The 20,630-nt window shown below is 36.7% G+C and overlaps 3 protein-coding genes across 3 annotated transcripts; 2 read left to right on the top strand and 1 right to left on the bottom strand.

Annotated features, from left to right (window-relative positions):
• The first annotated feature begins 2,476 nt into the window (after nucleotides 1–2,476).
• LOC309500814 (interferon-induced protein 44-like) lies at nucleotides 2,477–6,853 on the top strand. Its single transcript, XM_082172556.1, has 7 exons — nucleotides 2,477–2,997; nucleotides 3,096–3,147; nucleotides 4,176–4,371; nucleotides 5,346–5,498; nucleotides 5,627–5,798; nucleotides 6,053–6,153; nucleotides 6,250–6,853. Exons 1-7 carry the CDS (start codon nucleotides 2,517–2,519, stop codon nucleotides 6,433–6,435), a joined length of 1,341 nt encoding a protein of 446 aa, XP_082028682.1. The 5' UTR covers nucleotides 2,477–2,516; the 3' UTR covers nucleotides 6,436–6,853.
• A 672-nt stretch (nucleotides 6,854–7,525) lies between these two features.
• On the top strand, nucleotides 7,526–10,322 carry LOC309500816 (interferon-induced protein 44-like). Its single transcript, XM_082172558.1, has 8 exons — nucleotides 7,526–7,694; nucleotides 7,924–8,410; nucleotides 8,496–8,547; nucleotides 8,696–8,891; nucleotides 9,003–9,155; nucleotides 9,273–9,444; nucleotides 9,698–9,798; nucleotides 9,895–10,322. The coding sequence occupies exons 2-8, from the start codon at nucleotides 7,930–7,932 to the stop codon at nucleotides 10,078–10,080; spliced, it is 1,341 nt and encodes a 446-aa protein (XP_082028684.1). The 5' UTR covers nucleotides 7,526–7,694; nucleotides 7,924–7,929; the 3' UTR covers nucleotides 10,081–10,322.
• A 487-nt stretch (nucleotides 10,323–10,809) lies between these two features.
• rabgap1l2 (RAB GTPase activating protein 1-like 2) lies at nucleotides 10,810–16,885 on the bottom strand. Its single transcript, XM_082172557.1, has 8 exons — nucleotides 15,888–16,885; nucleotides 15,103–15,171; nucleotides 14,841–14,951; nucleotides 14,629–14,733; nucleotides 14,444–14,527; nucleotides 14,289–14,360; nucleotides 13,979–14,170; nucleotides 10,810–11,523 (listed from the first exon to the last, which is right to left on the bottom strand). Exons 1-8 carry the CDS (start codon nucleotides 15,996–15,998, stop codon nucleotides 11,305–11,307), a joined length of 963 nt encoding a protein of 320 aa, XP_082028683.1. The 5' UTR covers nucleotides 15,999–16,885; the 3' UTR covers nucleotides 10,810–11,304.
• Nucleotides 16,886–20,630: the final 3,745 nt, after the last annotated feature.

The raw sequence follows: 20,630 nt of genomic DNA, 5'->3' as shown, positions 1-20,630 counted from the left end.
ATCATCACTGTAAAGCTGCTTTGAAACAATCTGTATTCTAAAAAGTGCTATAGAAATAAAGATGACTTGACTTGACTGTGAAATTGACTGCAGGGCGGAGTTTTGCGCTTAACTGGTTTACTGGAAATAACACAATAAAGCAAACCTGTACCGCCACTTCATTTTTATGACGTGCCTTTACAACCTTGAGTTTCAGTAAAAAATAAATATCTTTCTGGTTACAGAAGGAAAGCGGACGAATCTGAAGTCTTGTTCCAAGGTGAGCTGATTTCATAAAATGTTTTTTTTTTTTTTTTTTTAAGATCAATGCATTTTTATATTTTATATTTAAATATTTACATTTAGCATACTTTTTATAATGTGACAATTTGAATGACTTGAATTCTTTCACATGAATTTGGGTGTGGACGGGACACAGTTACAGTTTTGGAACCGGGACACTGTTCCATACCATTTTAAGCTTTTCATGGTTCATTCCATGTTTTATAGACAACCTCAGTCATGCTAATTCAGATTAGCACAGTTGGTTTTAAATTAATCTTTTTTATTTTATTTTAGGACTTCATAGTCCAGGGGCCGGTAGCATGATATTAGTTGAACAAACTCATGTTTGTGGGATAGTTTTGAGTTGATAAAACCAAACCAATCTAATCAGGCTTTGTTGGTACCATGACACTGGTCATCAAATATTTCCGGTTAATCATGAACCGTTCATGGAGCACGTGCACATGAAAGTGTGACATCAGAAGCGAACAGCCAGTCATATGGCTTGAAACGTAGAGAAGCTGCGATTCACTTTTCGTGAGAGAGTCAGCATAATTCTCTATTCTGCCCAAGATTAAGAGATTGAAGAATATGAAGTATATAAATGCATTTACACTTCAAAGAGAAAATATCTTGCAATATCAGTGCAAGAGAAAGGTGTGAAGTTAGTTTATATAGTTGATCAAATATTTCAACCATATGGAACTGGATAAATATTCTGAATGTTCCGTCATTATTTTCCTGTTATCATCACTGTAAAGCTGCTTTGAAACAATCTGTATTCTAAAAAGTGCTATAGAAATAAAGATGACTTGACTTGACTGTGAAATTGACTGCAGGGCGGAGTTTTGCGCTTAACTGGTTTACTGGAAATAACACAATAAAGCAAACCTGTACCGCCACTTCATTTTTATGACGTGCCTTTACAACCTTGAGTTTCAGTAAAAAATAAATATCTTTCTGGTTACAGAAGGAAAGCGGACGAATCTGAAGTCTTGTTCCAAGGTGAGCTGATTTCATAAAATGTTTTTTTTTTTTTTTTTTTAAGATCAATGCATTTTTATATTTTATATTTAAATATTTACATTTAGCATACTTTTTATAATGTGACAATTTGAATGACTTGAATTCTTTCACATGAATTTGGGTGTGGACGGGACACAGTTACAGTTTTGGAACCGGGACACTGTTCCATACCATTTTAAGCTTTTCATGGTTCATTCCATGTTTTATAGACAACCTCAGTCATGCTAATTCAGATTAGCACAGTTGGTTTTAAATTAATCTTTTTTATTTTATTTTAGGACTTCATAGTCCAGGGGCCGGTAGCATGATATTAGTTGAACAAACTCATGTTTGTGGGATAGTTTTGAGTTGATAAAACCAAACCAATCTAATCAGGCTTTGTTGGTACCATGACACTGGTCATCAAATTTTCATCATGAACCGTTCATGCAGCACATGCACATGAAAGTGTGACATCAGCAAGTATGGCTTGAAACATAGAGAAGCTGCGATTCACTTTTCGTGAGAGAGTCAGCATAATTCTCTATTCTGCCCAAGATTAAGAGATTGAAGAATATGAAGTATATAAATGCATTTACACTTCAAAGAGAAAATATCTTGCAATATCAGTGCAAGAGAAAGGTTTGAGGTTAGTTTATTGATCAAATATTTCAACCAGATGGAACTGGATAAATATTCTGAATGTTCCGTCATTATTTTCCTGTTATCACAGTAAAGCTGCTTTGAAACAATCTGTATTCTAAAAAGCGCTATAGAAATAAAGGTGACTTGACTTGACTTGACTGTGAAATTGACTGCAGGGCGAAGTTTTGCGCTTAACTGGTTTACTGGAAATAACACAATAAAGCAAACCTGTACCGCCACTTCATTTTTATGACGTGCCTTTACAACCTTGAGTTTCAGTAAAAAAGAAATATCTTTCTGGTTACAGAAGGAAAGAGGACAAACCTGAAGTCTTGTTCCAAGGTGAGCTGATTTCATAATTTTTTTTTTTTTTGCAAGATCAATGCATTTTTATATTTTATATTTAAATATTTACATTTAGTATACTTTTTTATAATGTGACAATTTGAATGACTTGAATTCTTTCACATGAATTTGGTGTGGACGGTAATCTGTAGCATGTATTTTTTCTAAATACTTTTAAAGGACCCTTTCTTTCTATTCCATTGACAAAATGTTGACAGCATGCTTTAAAATGTTGGTTGAATGTTTTTCAGATCATTATGAGCACCACCATCACATCCAGCTTGACCAAATGGCAGAGGAAGAAGCTCTGCTCCTTGCTCAGCCATGACAGACTCAGCCTGCTGTTCAAAGCCAGTGTGCATGGCTACAATGTCAATACATTTCACCAAAAATGTAATACTCAGGGGCCAACTGTTATTGTAGCTTACAATAAGTCTGGATATGTTTTTGGAGCTTTTACCAACAAAAATTATGCGCAGACAGGACAAAATGTTGTTGATGTGAAAGCCTTTCTCTTCAGCTTTAATGACAAAGAGGTTAAAGAAGATCCTCTCCGTGTGTTCAGTGGAAATCCCCAGTTTTCTTTCACTGACAATGGTCCAAACTTTGGTTCTTTAGTGTTTCTTCACAATAACACAGCCACCGTATACAGTAATCCAGGAACATACAAATTCGATCCACATAAGATGCATGGGAATGACTTACAGCTGACTGAATGCGAGGTGTACAGAGTTGAAGGTTTGTATTATTTTGTGCTAATGTTTAGATAATTTATTTGAGAGTAGTGCACTTGCAGTAATGATTGTGTGAATAACTCTGGTTTGGATTCCCACCAGACTGTGAAGGACTCATGGAGAAACCATGGAGAAATGTGCAGTGGAACTCTGAGTGAGTGAAGCAATCCAAATTCAGTCTTCCTAAAAATAATTCAGATTCACTAATGTGGTCTGGTTGCTTTGTTTTTAATATCAATGTCTTTTATGAAATGCTTCTGACTAACTGTGTCTCAGGAGTGTTTAAAGCTCCTTTATGTAATTGTAATTTTTTTCGCCGCTAGCGGTCGCTAACCTCTTACAATAACAAAGGCGTAGGTTGATGACGCATAAGTGGAATTATGGAACTTGTCGTCATGCTGATGGATCTAATAATGTTTATGGATGAGTGAATCTATTGATGTTTTTAACATGACTGTGGTATGAAGCATGACACGATTGCTAATGAGAGACCGATATCAGCACCACACGCGAGTCCCGCGGATATAAAGGAAATAAGACATTTCATTCTACCGAACTACCCGCAAGTGCAGAATTACTACTCACACAGGTCAGTTTATTTGACGAATTAAACTTGTGAGGTAACGCAGCGGTGTTTCATTTGGTCTACACTATCACACTAAACTGCATTTGAGTGTGTTGAAAGTTAAAATGTTATTCAATGTTATACACGCAAGAGCGGCGTCTCTGTCAAGTCGAAGTTAGTTGCGGATGTGGAGCTCTCGGCATCTCGAAAATGCCATGCTGATATTGATCCTCATTTTAGTTCTCCTTTTGTCCCAAAGTCTGCTTGCCTTGGTCCATAATGTTTGAACGAAAAAACAACAGCGTGAGCGTGCCACTAGACGTAACGTAGTTGTCCACGTTTGTCGCCATGGTTACTATGGCACTGGCAGTACGAGCGGAAACCAGGGATAACGCGGATATTACATCATTGACAGGCGACAATGACCAGGGACAAACCATTATTTAAAATTGGAATTTCTCTGAAATTAAAAATCTTTGGGAACTTTTGGGATATTGCAAGTACACAATTGCAGGAGTATATCACACTGTGAAAGTGATTTTTGGATATTTTATTACAAAAATCTTACATATTGTACCTTTAAGGAATCTGACAATTATAATTAATAATGTTTTTAGGAGAAGGAAGGAGCTCATGAGCATCATCTCAGGCTGGAAGCCTTCTGTAAGCTCAGTTAAACATGCTCGGATTCTACTGGTGGGTCCTGTTGGGGCTGGGAAATCAAGCTTCTTCAACTCTATCAACTCTGTATTCAAGGGTTATGTGAGCACCCAGGCCAACACTGGCACTGCTGGAACCAGTTTGACTACTCAGGTAGAAATGCAACTTGATTATTACACTTCTGATTACACCTCTCTGTTCTGTATTAAAAATATTTGTGCCCAGAGTGCGAATTACCCCACCATAATTGGGGGGTACTGCTCCTTCACTTCTTCTATGACCATCATGGTCCACTACCATATCAATCCCCACCGTGATCGCCAAGTGCAACATGTGTTGTGCAACACACATACAAGGTCTAAACATGCGACAAACTGATAATCAGTAGGCTACAGGATATCTCATTGTTATTATATATCCAAAAGAGAACTGTTTTGATCAACTCCCAAAAGTTAGAAGTTAAGTGCACTGAAATACCATTCTAATTACTAGTTAAAGTAATACCTTTACAAGAAGCCTATTGCCTATTATAGAGTTTTTCCTGGCTCAAAATGAGGCGGAGGTGGTAAAATCATAATAATGTATTTTAATAATAAGATAAGAAAATGTGTATTTTTTTTTTTAGATCATCATATAGCCTAATGTGTTTCCCACATTTTTTTGTTGGTGGAGCTTGGTATCTCTAGGGGGGTCCGGGGGCAATTTTTTTTACATTGAAAAATTATAACTGTATTAAATTTGATTATTTTAAATATTTTTGAATACACAAATAAGAAATGTTGAAAAGAATGATACTTTATGAAACTAGTGTTTTATCATTCAATGTTGACACTTGCTTGAGAAGTTGAAGTCGTTCTCTATCTCCGTTGCTTCTAGCCACGGTGGTTAAAAATGGTACGGTCCACAATAGGGGTGTCTGAAATCGCTTTACATTAAAATGTTCCTACAGTGAAAATAGGAGTTGACTTGTATTGTACCTGTAATTATATTTTTTCACAATATCAGAAAAATTATCTGACCCCCCCAAAACTGATATTTCTGTCCCTTTGGGGGGTACTGGGTCTTCATTGGGGGGTATAGTACCCCCCAGTACCCCCTGTAATTCGAACTATGTTTGTGCCATGTAGTTCCGTACCTACTACATAAGGCCAGGCAGCGGTGTCAGCCATGTTCCCTTCGCTCTGTGTGACTCGATGGGTCTAGAGGAGGGTTTTAACAGCGGTCTGGATGTAGATGATTTTGCCAGTATTTTGAGGGGTCACATTCAAGACAAGTATCAGGTGAGAACTTCAGTAAAAGGTAAACATAATAGTTAATAGGTTTAGAAGATGTTTTACTAGCTAGTTACAGGAATAAATTTTTTTTTATTCTTGATGATTTAAAGATATTTGACATATCTTTTTCTTAGCTGAACCCATCAATGCCTATACAACCAGACTCCCCTCATTTCCATAAATCTCCTGGCCTGAAGGACAAGATTCACTGTGTGGTGTATGTGATCGATTCCAGCAAAGTCAAGCTCCTCTCTGACAAAATGATCGAAAAGTTTGTGGTTTTTCGAAGGAAGACCAACCAGCTCGGTGAGTGACTGACAATAATGAAAACAGATTTGAATTCATTTCAAGTGACATGAGTGTATTTTGTCATTTAAATTATGGAAATTCAATTTACAGTCTCTCTCAAGCAACCTGAGGTCAAGTCCCCTTCTCAAGATCACCTCTTGTGGGGATTGAGTGTACAACTAGCATAAATCTTTAACCACTAGAGCTGTTTCACCCATAGTTTAATGATCTCTAGGATTTTATAGCATTTAAGGTGTTATTCTGTACTTCAGGTATTCCTCAGCTGGTTCTGCTCACTAAGGTGGATGAGGCCTGTCCCTTAGTGTCAGAAGACCTGAAAAATGTCTACCAGAGCCACTATATCAACAAAATGGTACAAATGAATATATATGACTTTATTGTCAGTATTCTATACTGTTCTCTTTCACATCTTGTTCTTGAGTATTTCTGATGAACTGTTTTGTGACAGGTGCAGGAGGTGAGCGCTCAGATTGGAGTTTCTATGTCTGCTGTGATCCCAGTGAAGAACTACTACCAAGAACTGGAAATAGACCCTCAAACTGACATACTGCTTCTAAACGCTGTTGTTCAGATACTCAGAGCCGCTGAGGGCTTTTTTGATGATTTTTACAATCCAGAGGAGAGGTCTGAGTAAAGCTCAGTCTCTTTTCCTTGTCTGACCTAAAGATGGATGTAGCCTATTATATGTATTAACAAATTGAATCTTTCGGTTTTAACCGCATATATTTATATTTGTTACAGTCTGTGCTTTGAGTATTTTCCTCTCTCTGTAAATATGTGACATCATTACTCCTTTCAGTATATGTTAGTTTAGGGACCCTTGTGCACATGTGTTACTTATTTTTAAGAGTGGACGCAGCCATTTGTAAATCGAATATGTTTGGTTTCCGGTGTCATCTGATTTATTATTTTATCATTGTTATTTGTTTGTGTTTTGGTAATTTGCTGTTAAGCCTTTTCGAGTTATTTCACCTTCTTGGTTCTCTGATGAAACAAGTTTTCTTTTGCATCTGGTAATTTGTTTTTGTATTAAATGTTTCAATATAATTGCATCCTGGCTTTATGAGTCCTTTATGTTGCACCCTTTGCAGTGCAATTGTAGTCGGTTACTGATTCCAAATTACATGACAAATATTGTAGTTAGTATAATCCATTACATTACACATTTAAGGTAATATAATCTGACTACTTTTAGATTACTTTTGACCTAACTCATTTATCACACTGATTTGAACAGGAATGAATGAAATAGCCTATAGTTTTGAACGAAAATACAAAGAGAAAGAAAATATATGAATAACATGAAGTGCATTGCAATTTACATTACGTCAGGGTTTCCCACACTGAGTAAAAAAAAAAAAATGTTTTTATGAACTGCAGGTTTGTGCGTTTAATGAAAAGCAATTTTTTATGAAATCATATACAATTTTAAAATGAAAATAAAATGACTAAATAGATAAAACAAGATTATTTTATTTGTTTATGTGACCATTAGAGAACCGTGAACTTAATTGTATTATTTATTATCATAATAAATGTAGCCTATTATAAATATTTAGGTTGTGTTTTTTTTTTTTTTTTTTTTTTTTTTGCAGGGCAGCAGAGCTACAGTTTAAAGATCCGAAATGTCCTTAATTTTAAGATTGTCTACATCTTGGTCTGATAGAAGCTTTATTAGGTGTCATTACTCTAGTTTTTATTCGAGTGTTTTAATTATGAAACATCTCATCACTGATTTACCGAACCTGCCAGAACCAAACCTGCGACGGCACGTTTCATTTTTGTGACGTGGGCTACGACGTAGGCTACTGCAAGTTGCGTTTCCCTAAAAACGAAAGTTATCTCTTTCGGGGTAGCAAAAGAAAGCAGGCGATTCTGACTTCTTGTTCCAACGTAAGCTGTTTTCATTTCATTTGCATACTTAATATAATGTGAATTATTTGAGTCATTTCGGATTCATTTGGGTGCATGGGTGAAATATATAGGCTAGGCTAAGTTGCTCTTTTTTATATAGGCTAGTTGCATACATATTTTACAATATATTCAAAATACTTTTAAAGGACCTTTTCTTTCTATTCCATTATACCAGCTTGCTTTAAAATGTTGGTTGAATGTTTTTCAGATCATTATGAGCACCACCATCACATCCAGCTTGACCAAATGGCAGAGGAAGAAGCTCTGCTCCTTGCTCAGCCATGACAGACTCAGCCTGCTGTTCAAAGCCAGTGTGCATGGCTACAATGTCAATACATTTCACCAAAAATGTAATACTCAGGGGCCAACTGTTATTGTAGCTTACAATAAGTCTGGATATGTTTTTGGAGCTTTTACTGGCAAAGATTATGGTCAAACAGCCCAAAATGTTGTGGATGACAAAGCTTTTCTCTTCAGCTTTAATGACAAAGAGGTTAAAGAAGATCCTCTCCGTGTGTTCAGTGGAAATCCCCAGTTTTCTTTCACTGACAATGGTCCGAACTTCGGTTCTTTAGTGTTTCTTCACAATAACACAGCCACCGTCAAGAGTAATCCAACAACATACAAATTCGATCCACAGCAGATGCATGGGAATGACTTACAGCTGACCGAATGTGAGGTGTACAGAGTTGAAGGTTTGTATTATTTCAGATAAATGCTGAGAAATAGTACACCTTCAGTAATGATTGTGTGAATAACTCTGGTTTGGATTCTCGCCAGACTGTGGAGGACTCTTGGAGAAACCATGGAGAAATGTGCAGTGGAACTCTGAGTGAGTGAAGCAAATTTAGTGTCTTCTTAAAAATAAATTAGATATTAATTTGGTCTGTTGTCTTTATTTTAAGATCAAGGTCTTTTACAAAATGTTTCTGACTTACTGTGTTCCTTAAGGAATTTGACAATGAAATTAATATTTATAGGAGAAGGAAGGCGCTCTTGAGCATCATCTCGGGCTGGAAGCCTTCTGTAAGCTCAGTTAAACAGGCTCGGATTCTACTGGTGGGTCCTGTTGGGGCTGGGAAATCAAGCTTCTTCAACTCTATCAACTCTGTATTCAAGGGTTATGTGAGCACCCAGGCCAACACTGGCACTGCCGGAACCAGTTTGACTACTCAGGTAGAAATATACCCTGATAATTATACCTCTGATATTTTACAGAGGGATATATTGTGATTGGATATCTCTATACTGTATTTAAATTAATTGCTAAATATTTGTGCCTTGTAGTTCCGGACCTACCACATAAAGCCAGGCAGCGGTGTCAGCCATGTTCCCTTCACTCTGTGTGACTCGATGGGTCTAGAGGAGGGTTTGAACAGTGGTCTGGATGTAGATGATTTTGCCAGTATTTTGAAGGGTCACATTCAAGACAGGTATCAGGTGAGAACTTTAGGTGAAAGGTAAACATAACAGTTACTAGGTGTGGGAGATGTTTTATTAGTATTTTCAGTCTCACTTCTTAATGATTTAAAGTTTTACTACATGTTTTTTTCTTAGTTTAACCCATCAATGCCTATACAACCAGACTCCCCTCATTTCCATAAATCTCCTGGCTTGAAGAACAAGATTCACTGTGTGGTGTATGTGATCGACTCCAGCAAAGTCAAGCTCCTCTCTGACAAAATGAATGACAAGTTCGCGGTTTTTCGAAAGAAAACCAACCAGATGGGTGAGGGAATAATAATAATGAATTAGATTTAAATACATTTCAAGTGACATGAGTGTATTTTGTCATTTAAATAATAGAATATTCGATTTTCAGCCTCTCTCAAGAAACAGGATGTTAAGTCCATTTCTGAGCATTTCTTGATGTCACTTCTTCTGTACAATTAACACAAATCTTTAAGCACTAGGGCTGTTTCACCCATAGTTTAATGATCTCTGGGATTTTATAGCATTTAAGGTGTTATTCTGTACTTCAGGTATTCCTCAGCTGATTCTGCTCACTAAGGTGGATGAGGCCTGTCCCTTAGTGGCAGAAGACCTGAAAAATGTCTACCAGAGCCACTATATCAACAAAATGGTACAAATGAATATATATGACTTTATTGTCAGTATTCTATACTGTTCTCTTTCACATCTTGTTCTTGAGTATTTCTGATGAACTGTTTTGTGACAGGTGCAGGAGGTGAGCGCTCAGATTGGAGTTTCTATGTCTGCTGTGATCCCAGTGAAAAACTACTGCCAAGAACTGGAAATAGACCCTCAAACTGACATACTGCTTCTAAACGCTGTTGTTCAGATACTCAGAGCCGCTGAGGGCTTTTTTGATGATCTTTACAATCCAGAGGAGAGGTCTGAGTAGAAGGTTCTGGATGTATATTAGAATTAGCAAATCGTACCTCTTTGTTTACATTCATATTGTTTTAGGTGACAAATGCATCTTTGTTTGTGTAAGGTCTGTTGACATTTCTACTGTTGCTCTTAGCATGCGAACTATTGGTGATCCAAAACATGCAATCAGATGTCTAATATTCAAAGCTTTCTTTTCAGTTTGAGAGAAAAATTTGTAGTTTAGAATTAAAATAAAGGTCTTATTAAAGGTCTCATGAAGTTTATTTGTTGCAGAAGATAATGAAATAAATACATTCACATTGTACAGTACCAACAATGAACCGTATGTGTTTGAAGGCAATTGTTTGTACTTGATCTAACCCATAAAAATGACTTTAGTTTATGTAACCTAATGTAGTTAGGTTGATTTAGTGAAATTAAATAAAAAAACAGTTCATTTATAAGCATAATAAGTTGCAAAACACTTTTTGCAGTGTATGCTTACACTCAGTACAAAAACTTCATACAGTCTTCATGTGAGATTGCCTTTAGAGCAACTGATATGTTGCAGTCATCTCATGGGGGCAGATATTTATTCCTGTCACCTATCCTTTAAGAATCCTCTCATTCCCAATGTCTACAACCATACAGGTTGTTCCACCTTGTTTTGCATGGCAGAAGTAAGCTAATTTCTGTGATTTTGTGAGACTTCTGGTTCATTAGCCACTATAGGTAAATAACTAGAAAAATAACCAAGTGCTACAAACCAGTGTGTTTATAATTGCAACACTATACATTAAAATAACATGGAATAAGAAATATCAGGCAGCATAACTAAAAGTAACTGGAGGCGGATGACACCAGAAGGCGGATGACACCAGAAGCCAGACACATCAAATTAACTTAAGGTGGATAATGTCCTCTGTGGCTAGTTGCGTATCAAATTAGTCTTAAAAGTTAGTCATGTATTTGTTTTTTTCTTTAAGACTGGTCATAACTTTTTTTAAAAAGAAAGTTAAACAGGTAAATTGGTCTAGTTTGAATATGAAAAGTAAGTCTTTTAAGATGACCCCTTGACTAACTGTTGGTCAGACTAGTTCTTAAGACTCAGTATTAACATTGTGACTATTGTTATGTTTATGTAACTGGCCCTAAGGTCTGAGAGAATAGCTTTCTCATCATTTGTGAGACTCATTTCAGGAGTGCTCTCATGAAATATTTTTCTTCTCCACTAGTAGGCCTATGCTCCTCCTTTTCATACTTTGGCCGCTCTCCCTTCTCGTTGGGCCCAGGAGAGCCTTCTGGTGACCCAGCTGGAATGGGGGTTATTTGTTGGGCTCCAGGCAGAATCTGATTGAGAGGAGTTCTGATGGCCGCTGGCAGATGTCCTGAAAGAGTCCAGAGTTTTTCTGAGCCATGTGTTCTTAGCAGCCTGAAGTTCAGTCGTCACAACTGTGTTTTGGTGCTCCAACTCCTTGGGAAATCAAGATGATAGATAAATGATGAAAAATAGTTTTTTTGTGTGTGTGTGTGTGCAAAAAGTATGCATTTAAAATCATTTACATGACACTTCAGTAACACTTAATAATAAGCTTCAATTTATTAACGCAAGTTAATGTATTATATCATGAACAATGAACAACATTTTTAACAGCATTTGTGAATGTTAATTTATAAATGTACTATTGTTCATTGAGTCATGTTATTCACAATAAGTGAACAAATGTTTATTTATAAAACTTGAATTGTTAAAAATGTATTAAAATAGATTAATAAATTCTGTAAAAGTATTGCCCATGGTTTAAAAAATTTTAACTTCAATTTTTAAGTAGGCCTAGCCTACCATCAACTTGGGTGTTTAAAACATTTCAACTGCAATGTTTATATTATGTTTATATAATTTTTATAGCTTATAAACAACTTATTTTGATGAGTTAAAGCAATGTAAAAACTAATTTTACACCTAATGTCATTTTTATTCATTTATTTTATTTTATTTTACTTTTCATTTTATATTTATATGAAAAACTCTAATTCTGTTTTTCTTGGTTAATCAATAAAGACTTTGCCAGAATCAGAAATGTTTACAAATGTTGTACAGTAATATAGAGTAAAAAAAAAAGGTAGAAGAAAAATTAGGGCTGTTAACGTTAACGCGTTTACTACGGTGGCCCAGTAGTCCACAACACAACGAAATGTAAAAAGCAAACATAAGTTCACAACACAACGGAATGAATCCACAACACAACGGAAAATGTACAACACAACGGAAATAAGCCACAACACAACGGAAAATGTACAACACAACGAAATAAAGCCGCAACACAACGGAAATGCTCCCGACCACTAGAGGGATCTCGGAGCGCGATAAAGTTAGTTTTCCTTGCCACTGTTCAATAGAGTCGGCAGTCTTAATATATCAATACCACAATTAGTTTTAACAGTATGTAGCCATTGTATATCGACATAAAATATACTTCAAAATCACCTACATGAATTATAGCTGCGTATTTATACTGGGAATGTTTTGACGCGCACACAGCGCATGATCCCGAGGGAACGTCTGCCAATTCCACCAAGTGGTTAAAACATAATTATAGTTTATTATAATATAATTTGATAAATAAAAATAAAAACCATTTGGTGAATTACAGAATTACAGGAAGGTATTGGCACAATTTCACCAGTAATAAGTCAGTCTGGTCACTAGGAATCTACCACAAGCTTTGGGACATAAAAAAAAAAAAAAAAAAAACTTTAGGTGAATTACAGTAGGCCTAATGTTTTTATAAAAAAAAACAATTGTGTACTGTGCATACAGGGAGCTATTGGCACAATTTCACCTGTTGTAAGTCAGTCTGGTTAATAGGAACTACAACCTTTGAAACATGATAAAAGAAACAAAAAACGTACAGAAATTTCTTAAAAAATAATTGTTTACTGTAAATACATGAAGGGAGGTATTGGAAAAATGTCAGCTGTAGTAAGTCAGTCTACTACCAATACAATCAAGCTTTGGATTTGGAACATGTCTGTTTTTGAATGTTAAAAGTAATTTTAATTAATACAAATTACGTTTTAACAACTTTAAGGAATTGGTGGACGTTCCCTTAGAGATCATGCGCGGTTGCATCACGTCAAAGCATTCTAGATCTAGAGTATAAATGCAGCTATAATGCACGTAGGTGATTTTGAATTAATGAATGTCGATATACAATGGTTAGCTACATACTGGTAAAACTAATCGTGGTGTTGATATATTTTTTAGACTGCTGACTCTATAGAACTGTGGCATGGAAAACTAACTTTATCGAGCTCTGAGATCCCTCTAGTGGTCGGGAGCATTTCCGTTGTGTTGCGGCTTTATTTCGTTGTGTTGTGAACTTATGTTTCCTTTTTAAATTTCGTTGTGTTGTGCACTACTGGGCCACCGTAAAGGAAGGGCACAGGTAAATATGGCATTTATTATGGGTTTATGTGAGGATTGTTTGAAGTTCACTTAAATTAAAAGTTGTTATTTTTTTTAAGCCCAATATATGTAAAATAAATTACAGCTTTCAATTACACTGTAATGTTGAATAGCAATAATTAATGTATAAAATTGGGGAGGGAAAATCATTTGCATCCAGACATCAGTAGCTGTATTAGTATCAGTGATACCGACTTTCATTCATAAAAAGATGCCAAGTACAAGTATTTAAAATATACTGCCTTTATGTTGTCTCTACATTAATTTGGAGATTAACTGTTAAATTATTACAATATAAAACATATAAAAAACGTGTTTTTAATTGCGATTAATCCGAAAAAATCGAGTTAATGTTTTTAATCGATTGACAGCACTAAGAAAAATATATTTTAAAAATCTTCTCACAAGTCACATTTCAAGTTTCAAGTCACATGCTTTTCATCAGACTTTTATGTCTTACTTGTATCTTGCATTTGGACTCCACCATTTGTAGCTTGGTCTGGGCTAGCTCTCTCTCTAACTCTTGGACCTGTTCTCTGAGAGAGGCCTTCACTTTCTCCTGAGCAGAGCTTTCTTCACTCTCAGAGCACAGCTGAATTGATCCATCCATACTAAAGATGTGTCTGCACCGCTCACACTCCAGCATCTTGCTCTTAAATAATAAAATATATACAGAGTATGTGAGATAATAGTATGTGAGATAATAGAAACATGATACAGTAAGACTGACGGCGAAGGTCAAGCTGCTTTGAGGTCAGTTTGTTTCTTACCTTGATATCTGCCAGCTCTTTGTCTGCTTGAGCTTTCTGGTTTTCAAGATTAGTGTTCAGTTGGGAGCAAATCTAAAGGACACAAGAAAATGGATTGAAAGTTGCCATCAAATGCAACATTTATTGAATATGTGGAGTTGTAATTTAATGTTTACCTGCTTGTAGTCGGCGATGATGTTGTTTGATCTCTTAATGTCTGACTCTGCTTTGTCCAGCTCTCTCCTAAACATCTTTTTTAGCTGTCGAACACATCAATGCATTAGACAAGGGCAAAGCATGAGCTCTCTTTCACAGAGATCGTTCAAACACTTTACTGCTCAAATCAGTGATGTTAAAGCACCTGTGAAGCCTCCTCCTCCTTTCCCCTTTTCTCCTCCTCTGTAATCCTCAGAAGCTGTCTGGTTTTTAACAGCTCCTTGGTTAATTCATCCACCTGGTCCTCGGTCTGAAAAACACACCAGATCTATCTAAACATGCACAGCAAATAAAACAGAAAATGAAACTAGCCTGTTGCATATGATATGCATGATAACTCGTGATAATTAGACAGACCTGATCTAAAGCCGTCCTCAGTGCAATCTTGCTGGTGACAAGTTTTTGTGCAAGATCATCATTTTCCTGCTCCAGACGCAAACTGGTTTCCTGAAGCATACGGTTTTCTCTCTAGAAAAAAAAGAAAGAAAATCATTAATACCACAAATCTACAACCCTGAATTATTCAATGCATGATTATGCAAGAGCTGTAGTTTTGTAGATATGGGTGTTGCAGAGCAGGACGGAAGCTTTTTGTTTTTGTCAGGGTGTGATCACTTACCTCGTACCTGTCGAGTGGGTCTTCTGGCTGCAGTTGGTTATCTCTTAATTTTGGCTTTTTAGATGGCACCTGTTTAAAAAGGAGATTCAAATAACTTTCAAATCATATCAGGTAGACTTTATTATGCAAATCTAAAAGGCATGAAAGGAATGTACTTTAACATCTTCTAAGTACTGATTATATAATATTCATAGTTGCAATTTTATCAATAATTTTTTTTTAAATTATGTATTTAATTCATATAAATAAATGTACACACGCACGCACACACACACACACACACACACACACACACACACACACACACACACACACACATATTATCTATATATTATCATGTACATATTTATTAAACTTTTAGATCATATCAGGTGCAAAAATCTTGAAGGCATGAAAGGAATGTTCAGTAACATCTTAAGTACTTATGTTAAGTTCATAGTTGCAGGATTCATTTGAGCATTTCTTTTTGCAATTTTTTTGTATTTCTTTACTTTTTTGTATTAATTTACATGTTTTTAATATTATATATATATATATATATATATATATATATATATATATTATACACCATGTACATATATTTATGATAATATGATAATATTTATGTTTGTGATCACCAAGGAGTGAACATTTTAACAATAATTGATCACAAACACACTAATATTTTTTTAAGAGATTTGAAAAAAAATAACCATGCTTTTTTTGTGCTACTCCATTAAAAATTCCAGCATGCCAGCTTTAAGTCAACATGTGACAAACGTGAGGTCCAAAGTTGCTGAACTTACCACTTGTTTCGGTAGAGACTCCACCACTAGACTGGCCAGGATCTCCTCCTCTGACATTTGGTCAATAATATAGGCATCATAAGCAACCGCAATAGACACTTCTTCCATCATTTTGGCAGGTGAGTCGAACACAAGTGATCTCAAAATACAGAGTAGGCCACTGAACGTTTCTGGAGAAATGACAACAGGTTTGACAGGCAACAGTCTATGTCTGTCTTGTCTCAATGTAAGCCCAGCCCTACCATAAGACTATGGGAGGAGTTTAATTTCAGTCCACCTTTGTCCTGTGGTTCTTCACTTACCTAATAAGCAGGTATCAAAACACTATGGCCTTCCAACTGCTCCCTGTTGAACTTCCTCACAGTATTATTCCACAATCCAGCAGCCAATACTAATTATTTCCTCATTACTATATCAAAAGTTACATTACTAAATCAAAATCTGTTAAATATCATTAAAATTATGAATCCAACACAATTAGGTTCCAGAACAGATATATTTTTTCCTTTTACCGTCACAGTTTAGAGTTTGCAAGCCTGCCTGTGGCTTCAAGCACAGGGCAAAAGACTGTGAAATTGAAATTCTTGCTGTAATCCTGAAGGTCGCCCCTCACACAAAAACACTGTGGTTTGCCGGGGACAAGCAGGTGCCAGTACATTCCTCCATTCCTTAAGCTGCTTATATCTGGCTGCTGTATATGTTCATTGGGATTGATGGAGGCTGAGAACTGCTGTTTTTATCATTTCACTGCAGATTCAGGCAGGCATCGTGCAGATATTATTAATCAAAATGGTCAAAAGCACTAGTTTCTTATAAAACTTCTTTGTCTGTTATGCAGAGCTAATCTGTTGTGGTCATCAGCTTGAACAAAGCCGAGCTAATAAGGCGAAAAAAAGAAGGAGAGAGAAAGAGAAGGGGAATGTGAACATAAGTGGGGGAGGATGTTATTAGTAATTGAAAGAAGGGAGGAGAAAAGAGCAATAAAGACAAACAGCAAAGTGTGACAGTGTTCAAAGGTTCTTGTATTGGAGGAGGTGCCAACTCAGTCTTCAGGTATCGCCATGAACCTGTGAAACAAACAAATGCACAACTGTCTCCAACGGTGTGGTGGGAGTGGCTCTCACCTCCATTTGCTAAGTGTGCTGCTTATTATGGCTGAAAACTCATAGTGAGTCAGTGGAAAGCTTCATCCTGCTGAGTGTGAAATTCTTTTACAGTTGCTGAACTGCAATGGAAATGAGATGCATGAAACAGCTTAAACAAGATCTTAAACTGGTCCTTCAAGTCGTTTAACACAATCACAATGCACAGATAGAATGCAGTCCCAGCCCTGCTTGACACTCCCGGTTAAGTATCTTCAGTGCTTGTAAATATCAAAGTGAAAGAAAATGTTGCAAAGAGAAAACGGTAAGATTAGTGGATTCTGATTTTGTCAAAATTATACAAATGTGTGTTTACTCAAGCAATGGTTTTGTACACTACCGATCAGATGTCTGGTGTTATGTTTTGGATGGATGCATTAAATTGATCAAAAGTGACAGTTAACATGGTTACAAAAAATTACATTTCAAATATCTTTTCAACTTTCTATTCATCAAAGAACCCTAAATATATATATATTTTCCACAAAACTATTAAACAGCTCAACTTTTATGCATTTAGACACATCCAAGGCATTCATTTGATGAGTTCTTGCTTTCCCTAAGAATCAAACCCATGACCTTGGCGTTGCTAGCTCCATGTGCTACAGTTTGAGCTACACTACACTTCTCAACATTAATAATAAGAAATGTTTCTTGAGCATCAAATCAGTATATTACAATGATTTCTGATGGATCATGTGACACTGAAGCCTGGAATACTCTTAAAATTAAGAAGTATACTTCAAGTTCATTTTATGAAGTATACTTAAGTAATGTTCAAGTATATTTTTAAGTATACTTTATGTAGTAACTATACTAATATCAATGTGTACTTGTAGTAAACTTGTAAGTGTACTATTTCAGTACTGCTTGGGACTAAATTGGCCCACTTTTAGTATATAAAAGTTTACGTTTAAGTGTACTATAAGTGTAAGAGTAGTAAACTACTTAGTTTACTATTTTAATACAAGTAGTACATTTTTTAGTTGATGAATGTACACACTTAAGTGTACTCTCAGTAAACTACTAGTTTAGTAGTTTATACAGCAATTACATTTGTAAGTTTTCTTTAAGTGAACATAACATTATACTCATAGTTTACTATTTATATATTATTTTTGCACTTGCAGTATACTACTATGTTCAAATGTAGATATTATTTTTTATACTTTAACTGTAGGCCTACTTTAATTTAAAAAACATTTTATTAGCTTCCTGCATTCTTTTTTAATCAACACTTGAATGTCGGTAAGTTTCATAAAGAAAGGCAACATTTTAAACAAAAAAGTTCAGAAAATCACATTTTTGTCAAAGACTATGCCTTGATCTGATTCAGAACAATGATCAAAACACAGATTGAGTAGATCGAGTCCAACACCCCCAAAGCTTCACAGTCGTTTTCTCTTCATGGGTTACGCTAGAGCTTTATTTCATATGGTAATATTAAGCAGTTTTGATTTACACGCTGTTTAATGTTTGATGAGCATGTTATTTTACATTTGAGTGAGCAATCTTCTATCACTTGTTTCAGCTTCTTCTTCTCCAGTGTTTTGATCCGAAGATTCTGTACTAGAAGATGTGTCATAGCGCCCCCTACCGTATAACAATGAAAACATGGATAGCTGGACGGGGAAAAGTAGAATTGGAGTAAATTCCAATACACTACCAGTGGACTAGCCTACACAAAAATTCAGATACACAGAATTAGAAACATATCTGTTCTATATCAATATTCTAATCAATATTTTCAAACAATGTAGGATTCATAAGACTGTATATGAAAAACGATGTAAAAAAAGAATATTTAATAGGTTACTCGACCAAAAGAGTTAACACAACTACAAGCCAAGTATACTTTGAATACTTAATTATACTTTTAAGTATATCTTGGTCAAAAGATTGAGTACAAGTACAGGCCAAATATTCTCTGTGTAAGTCAAGTACACTTAAGTGTAATTTTAAGTATATTTCTGAGAAGTACATAAATTATTTTTTTGAGAAGTATATAAAATGTAGACTGAAAGTACACTTTCTTATTTTTAGTTTAAAAGTATACAAATAGAACACTTGAATAAACTTCTTTTTCGCAAGGGTAATGAATTGCAATCACAGGAATAAATTCCATTTAAAATATACTGAAATAGGAATAAATTTGAATATTATTTGCTGTTTTTTAATCATTTAAATGAAGCTTTGGTGAACAAGTTTGGTGTTTTAACTTATCGTAATTATTTTACTGTTTAAATTTAGCTACGCAGCAGTTTCCATTGTAAAAACACCAAATGACCTGCTACTGGGGCACGTTGTCACAAAAGGTCAATATGTGTTCAATGAAATGGACATCATCATCATCATCTTCTTCCGCTTATTCGGGGCCGGGTCGCGGGGGCAGCAGTCTAAGTAGAGATGCCCAGACTTCCCTCCCAGACACTTCTTCCAGCTAGGTCTAGGTCTTCCCTGGGGTCTCCTACTGGTGGGACATGCACGGAACACCTTCCCGGGAAGGCGTCCAGGAGGCATCCGGAACAGGTGCCTGAGCCACCTCAGCTGGCCCCTCTTGATGTGGAGGAGCAGCGGCTCTCCTCTGAGCTCCTCCCGAGTGACCGAGCTCCTCACCCTATCCCTAAGGGATCGCCCAGCCACCCTGCGGAGAAAGCTCATTTCGGCCGCCTGTATCCGGGATCTTGTCCTTTCGGTCATGACCCACAGCTCATGACCATAGGTGAGAGTAGGAACGTAGATTTAGATCTAGAGCTTCGCCTTGCAGCTCAGCTTTTTCTTCACCACGACAGACTGGTACATCGACCGCATTCCTGCAGAAGCTGCACCGATCCGTCTGTCAATCTCCCGTTCCATCCTTCCCTCACTCATGAACAAGACCCCAAGATACTTGAACTACTGCACTTGAGGCAGGAACTCTCCACCCTTTTCCGACTGAGAACCATGGCCTCGGATTTGGAGGCGCCGATTCTCATCCCAGCCGCTTCACACTCGGCTGCAAATCGTCCCAGTGCATGCTGAAGGTCCCGGTCTGATGGGGCCAGCACGACAACATCATCCGCAAAAAGCAGAGACTTTCGTGTGGTCCCCAAACCTGACACCCTCCGGCCCCTGGCTGCACCTAGAAATTCTGTCCATAAAAATGATGAACAGAACCGGAGACCGGAGTCTGACTTACTGCCGGCAATGCGAACCAAGCTCCTGCTCCGGTCGTACAGGGCAAAAGCAAAGGGCCCCGGACCCCATTCTCCCAGAGCACCCTCCACAGGACACCACGAGGGACACAGTCGAATGCCTTCTCCAAATCCACAAAGCACAAGTGGATTGGTTGGGCAAACTCCCATGAACCCTCCAGCACCCTGGAGAGGGTATAGAGCTGGTCCAGTGTTCCACGACCGGGACGAAAACCGCACTGTTCCTCCTGAATCCGGGGTTCTACTATCGGCCGTATTCTCCTCTCCAGTACCCTGGCATAGACTTTCCCGGGGAGGCTGAGAAGTGTGATCCCCTGTAGTTGGAACACACCCTTCGGTCCCCAAATTTAAAAAAAGTGGAAATGTTCAATTAGCTTTTTTGGGGGGTAAAACGTTTGATAACCAGT

This window comes from Leuciscus leuciscus (assembly GCF_965113295.1).
Source record: "Leuciscus leuciscus genome assembly, chromosome: 6".
In the NCBI taxonomy this organism is placed as follows: domain Eukaryota; kingdom Metazoa; phylum Chordata; class Actinopteri; order Cypriniformes; family Leuciscidae; genus Leuciscus; species Leuciscus leuciscus.
Note: the sequence above shows the minus strand (reverse complement) of the source record. Positions and strands in the feature narration are given on the sequence as shown.

Bases quoted from the DNA above. Each gene is read 5' to 3' on its own strand.
- LOC309500814 (XM_082172556.1), top strand. From the start codon at position 2,517: ATGAGCACCACCATCACATCCAGCTTGACCAAATGGCAGAGGAAGAAG. The intron at 2,998-3,095 runs GTTTGTATTATT...GATTCCCACCAG, and splicing joins CGAGGTGTACAGAGTTGAAG to ACTGTGAAGGACTCATGGAG. The intron at 4,372-5,345 runs GTAGAAATGCAA...TGTGCCATGTAG, and splicing joins GAACCAGTTTGACTACTCAG to TTCCGTACCTACTACATAAG.
- rabgap1l2 (XM_082172557.1), bottom strand. From the start codon at position 15,998: ATGATGGAAGAAGTGTCTATTGCGGTTGCTTATGATGCCTATATTATT. The intron at 15,172-15,887 runs GTAAGTTCAGCA...CTTTTTAAACAG, and splicing joins AGTCTCTACCGAAACAAGTG to GTGCCATCTAAAAAGCCAAA. The intron at 14,361-14,443 runs GTAAACATTAAA...TGTGTCCTTTAG, and splicing joins TCATCGCCGACTACAAGCAG to ATTTGCTCCCAACTGAACAC.
- LOC309500816 (XM_082172558.1), top strand. From the start codon at position 7,930: ATGAGCACCACCATCACATCCAGCTTGACCAAATGGCAGAGGAAGAAG. The intron at 8,411-8,495 runs GTTTGTATTATT...GATTCTCGCCAG, and splicing joins TGAGGTGTACAGAGTTGAAG to ACTGTGGAGGACTCTTGGAG. The intron at 8,892-9,002 runs GTAGAAATATAC...TGTGCCTTGTAG, and splicing joins GAACCAGTTTGACTACTCAG to TTCCGGACCTACCACATAAA.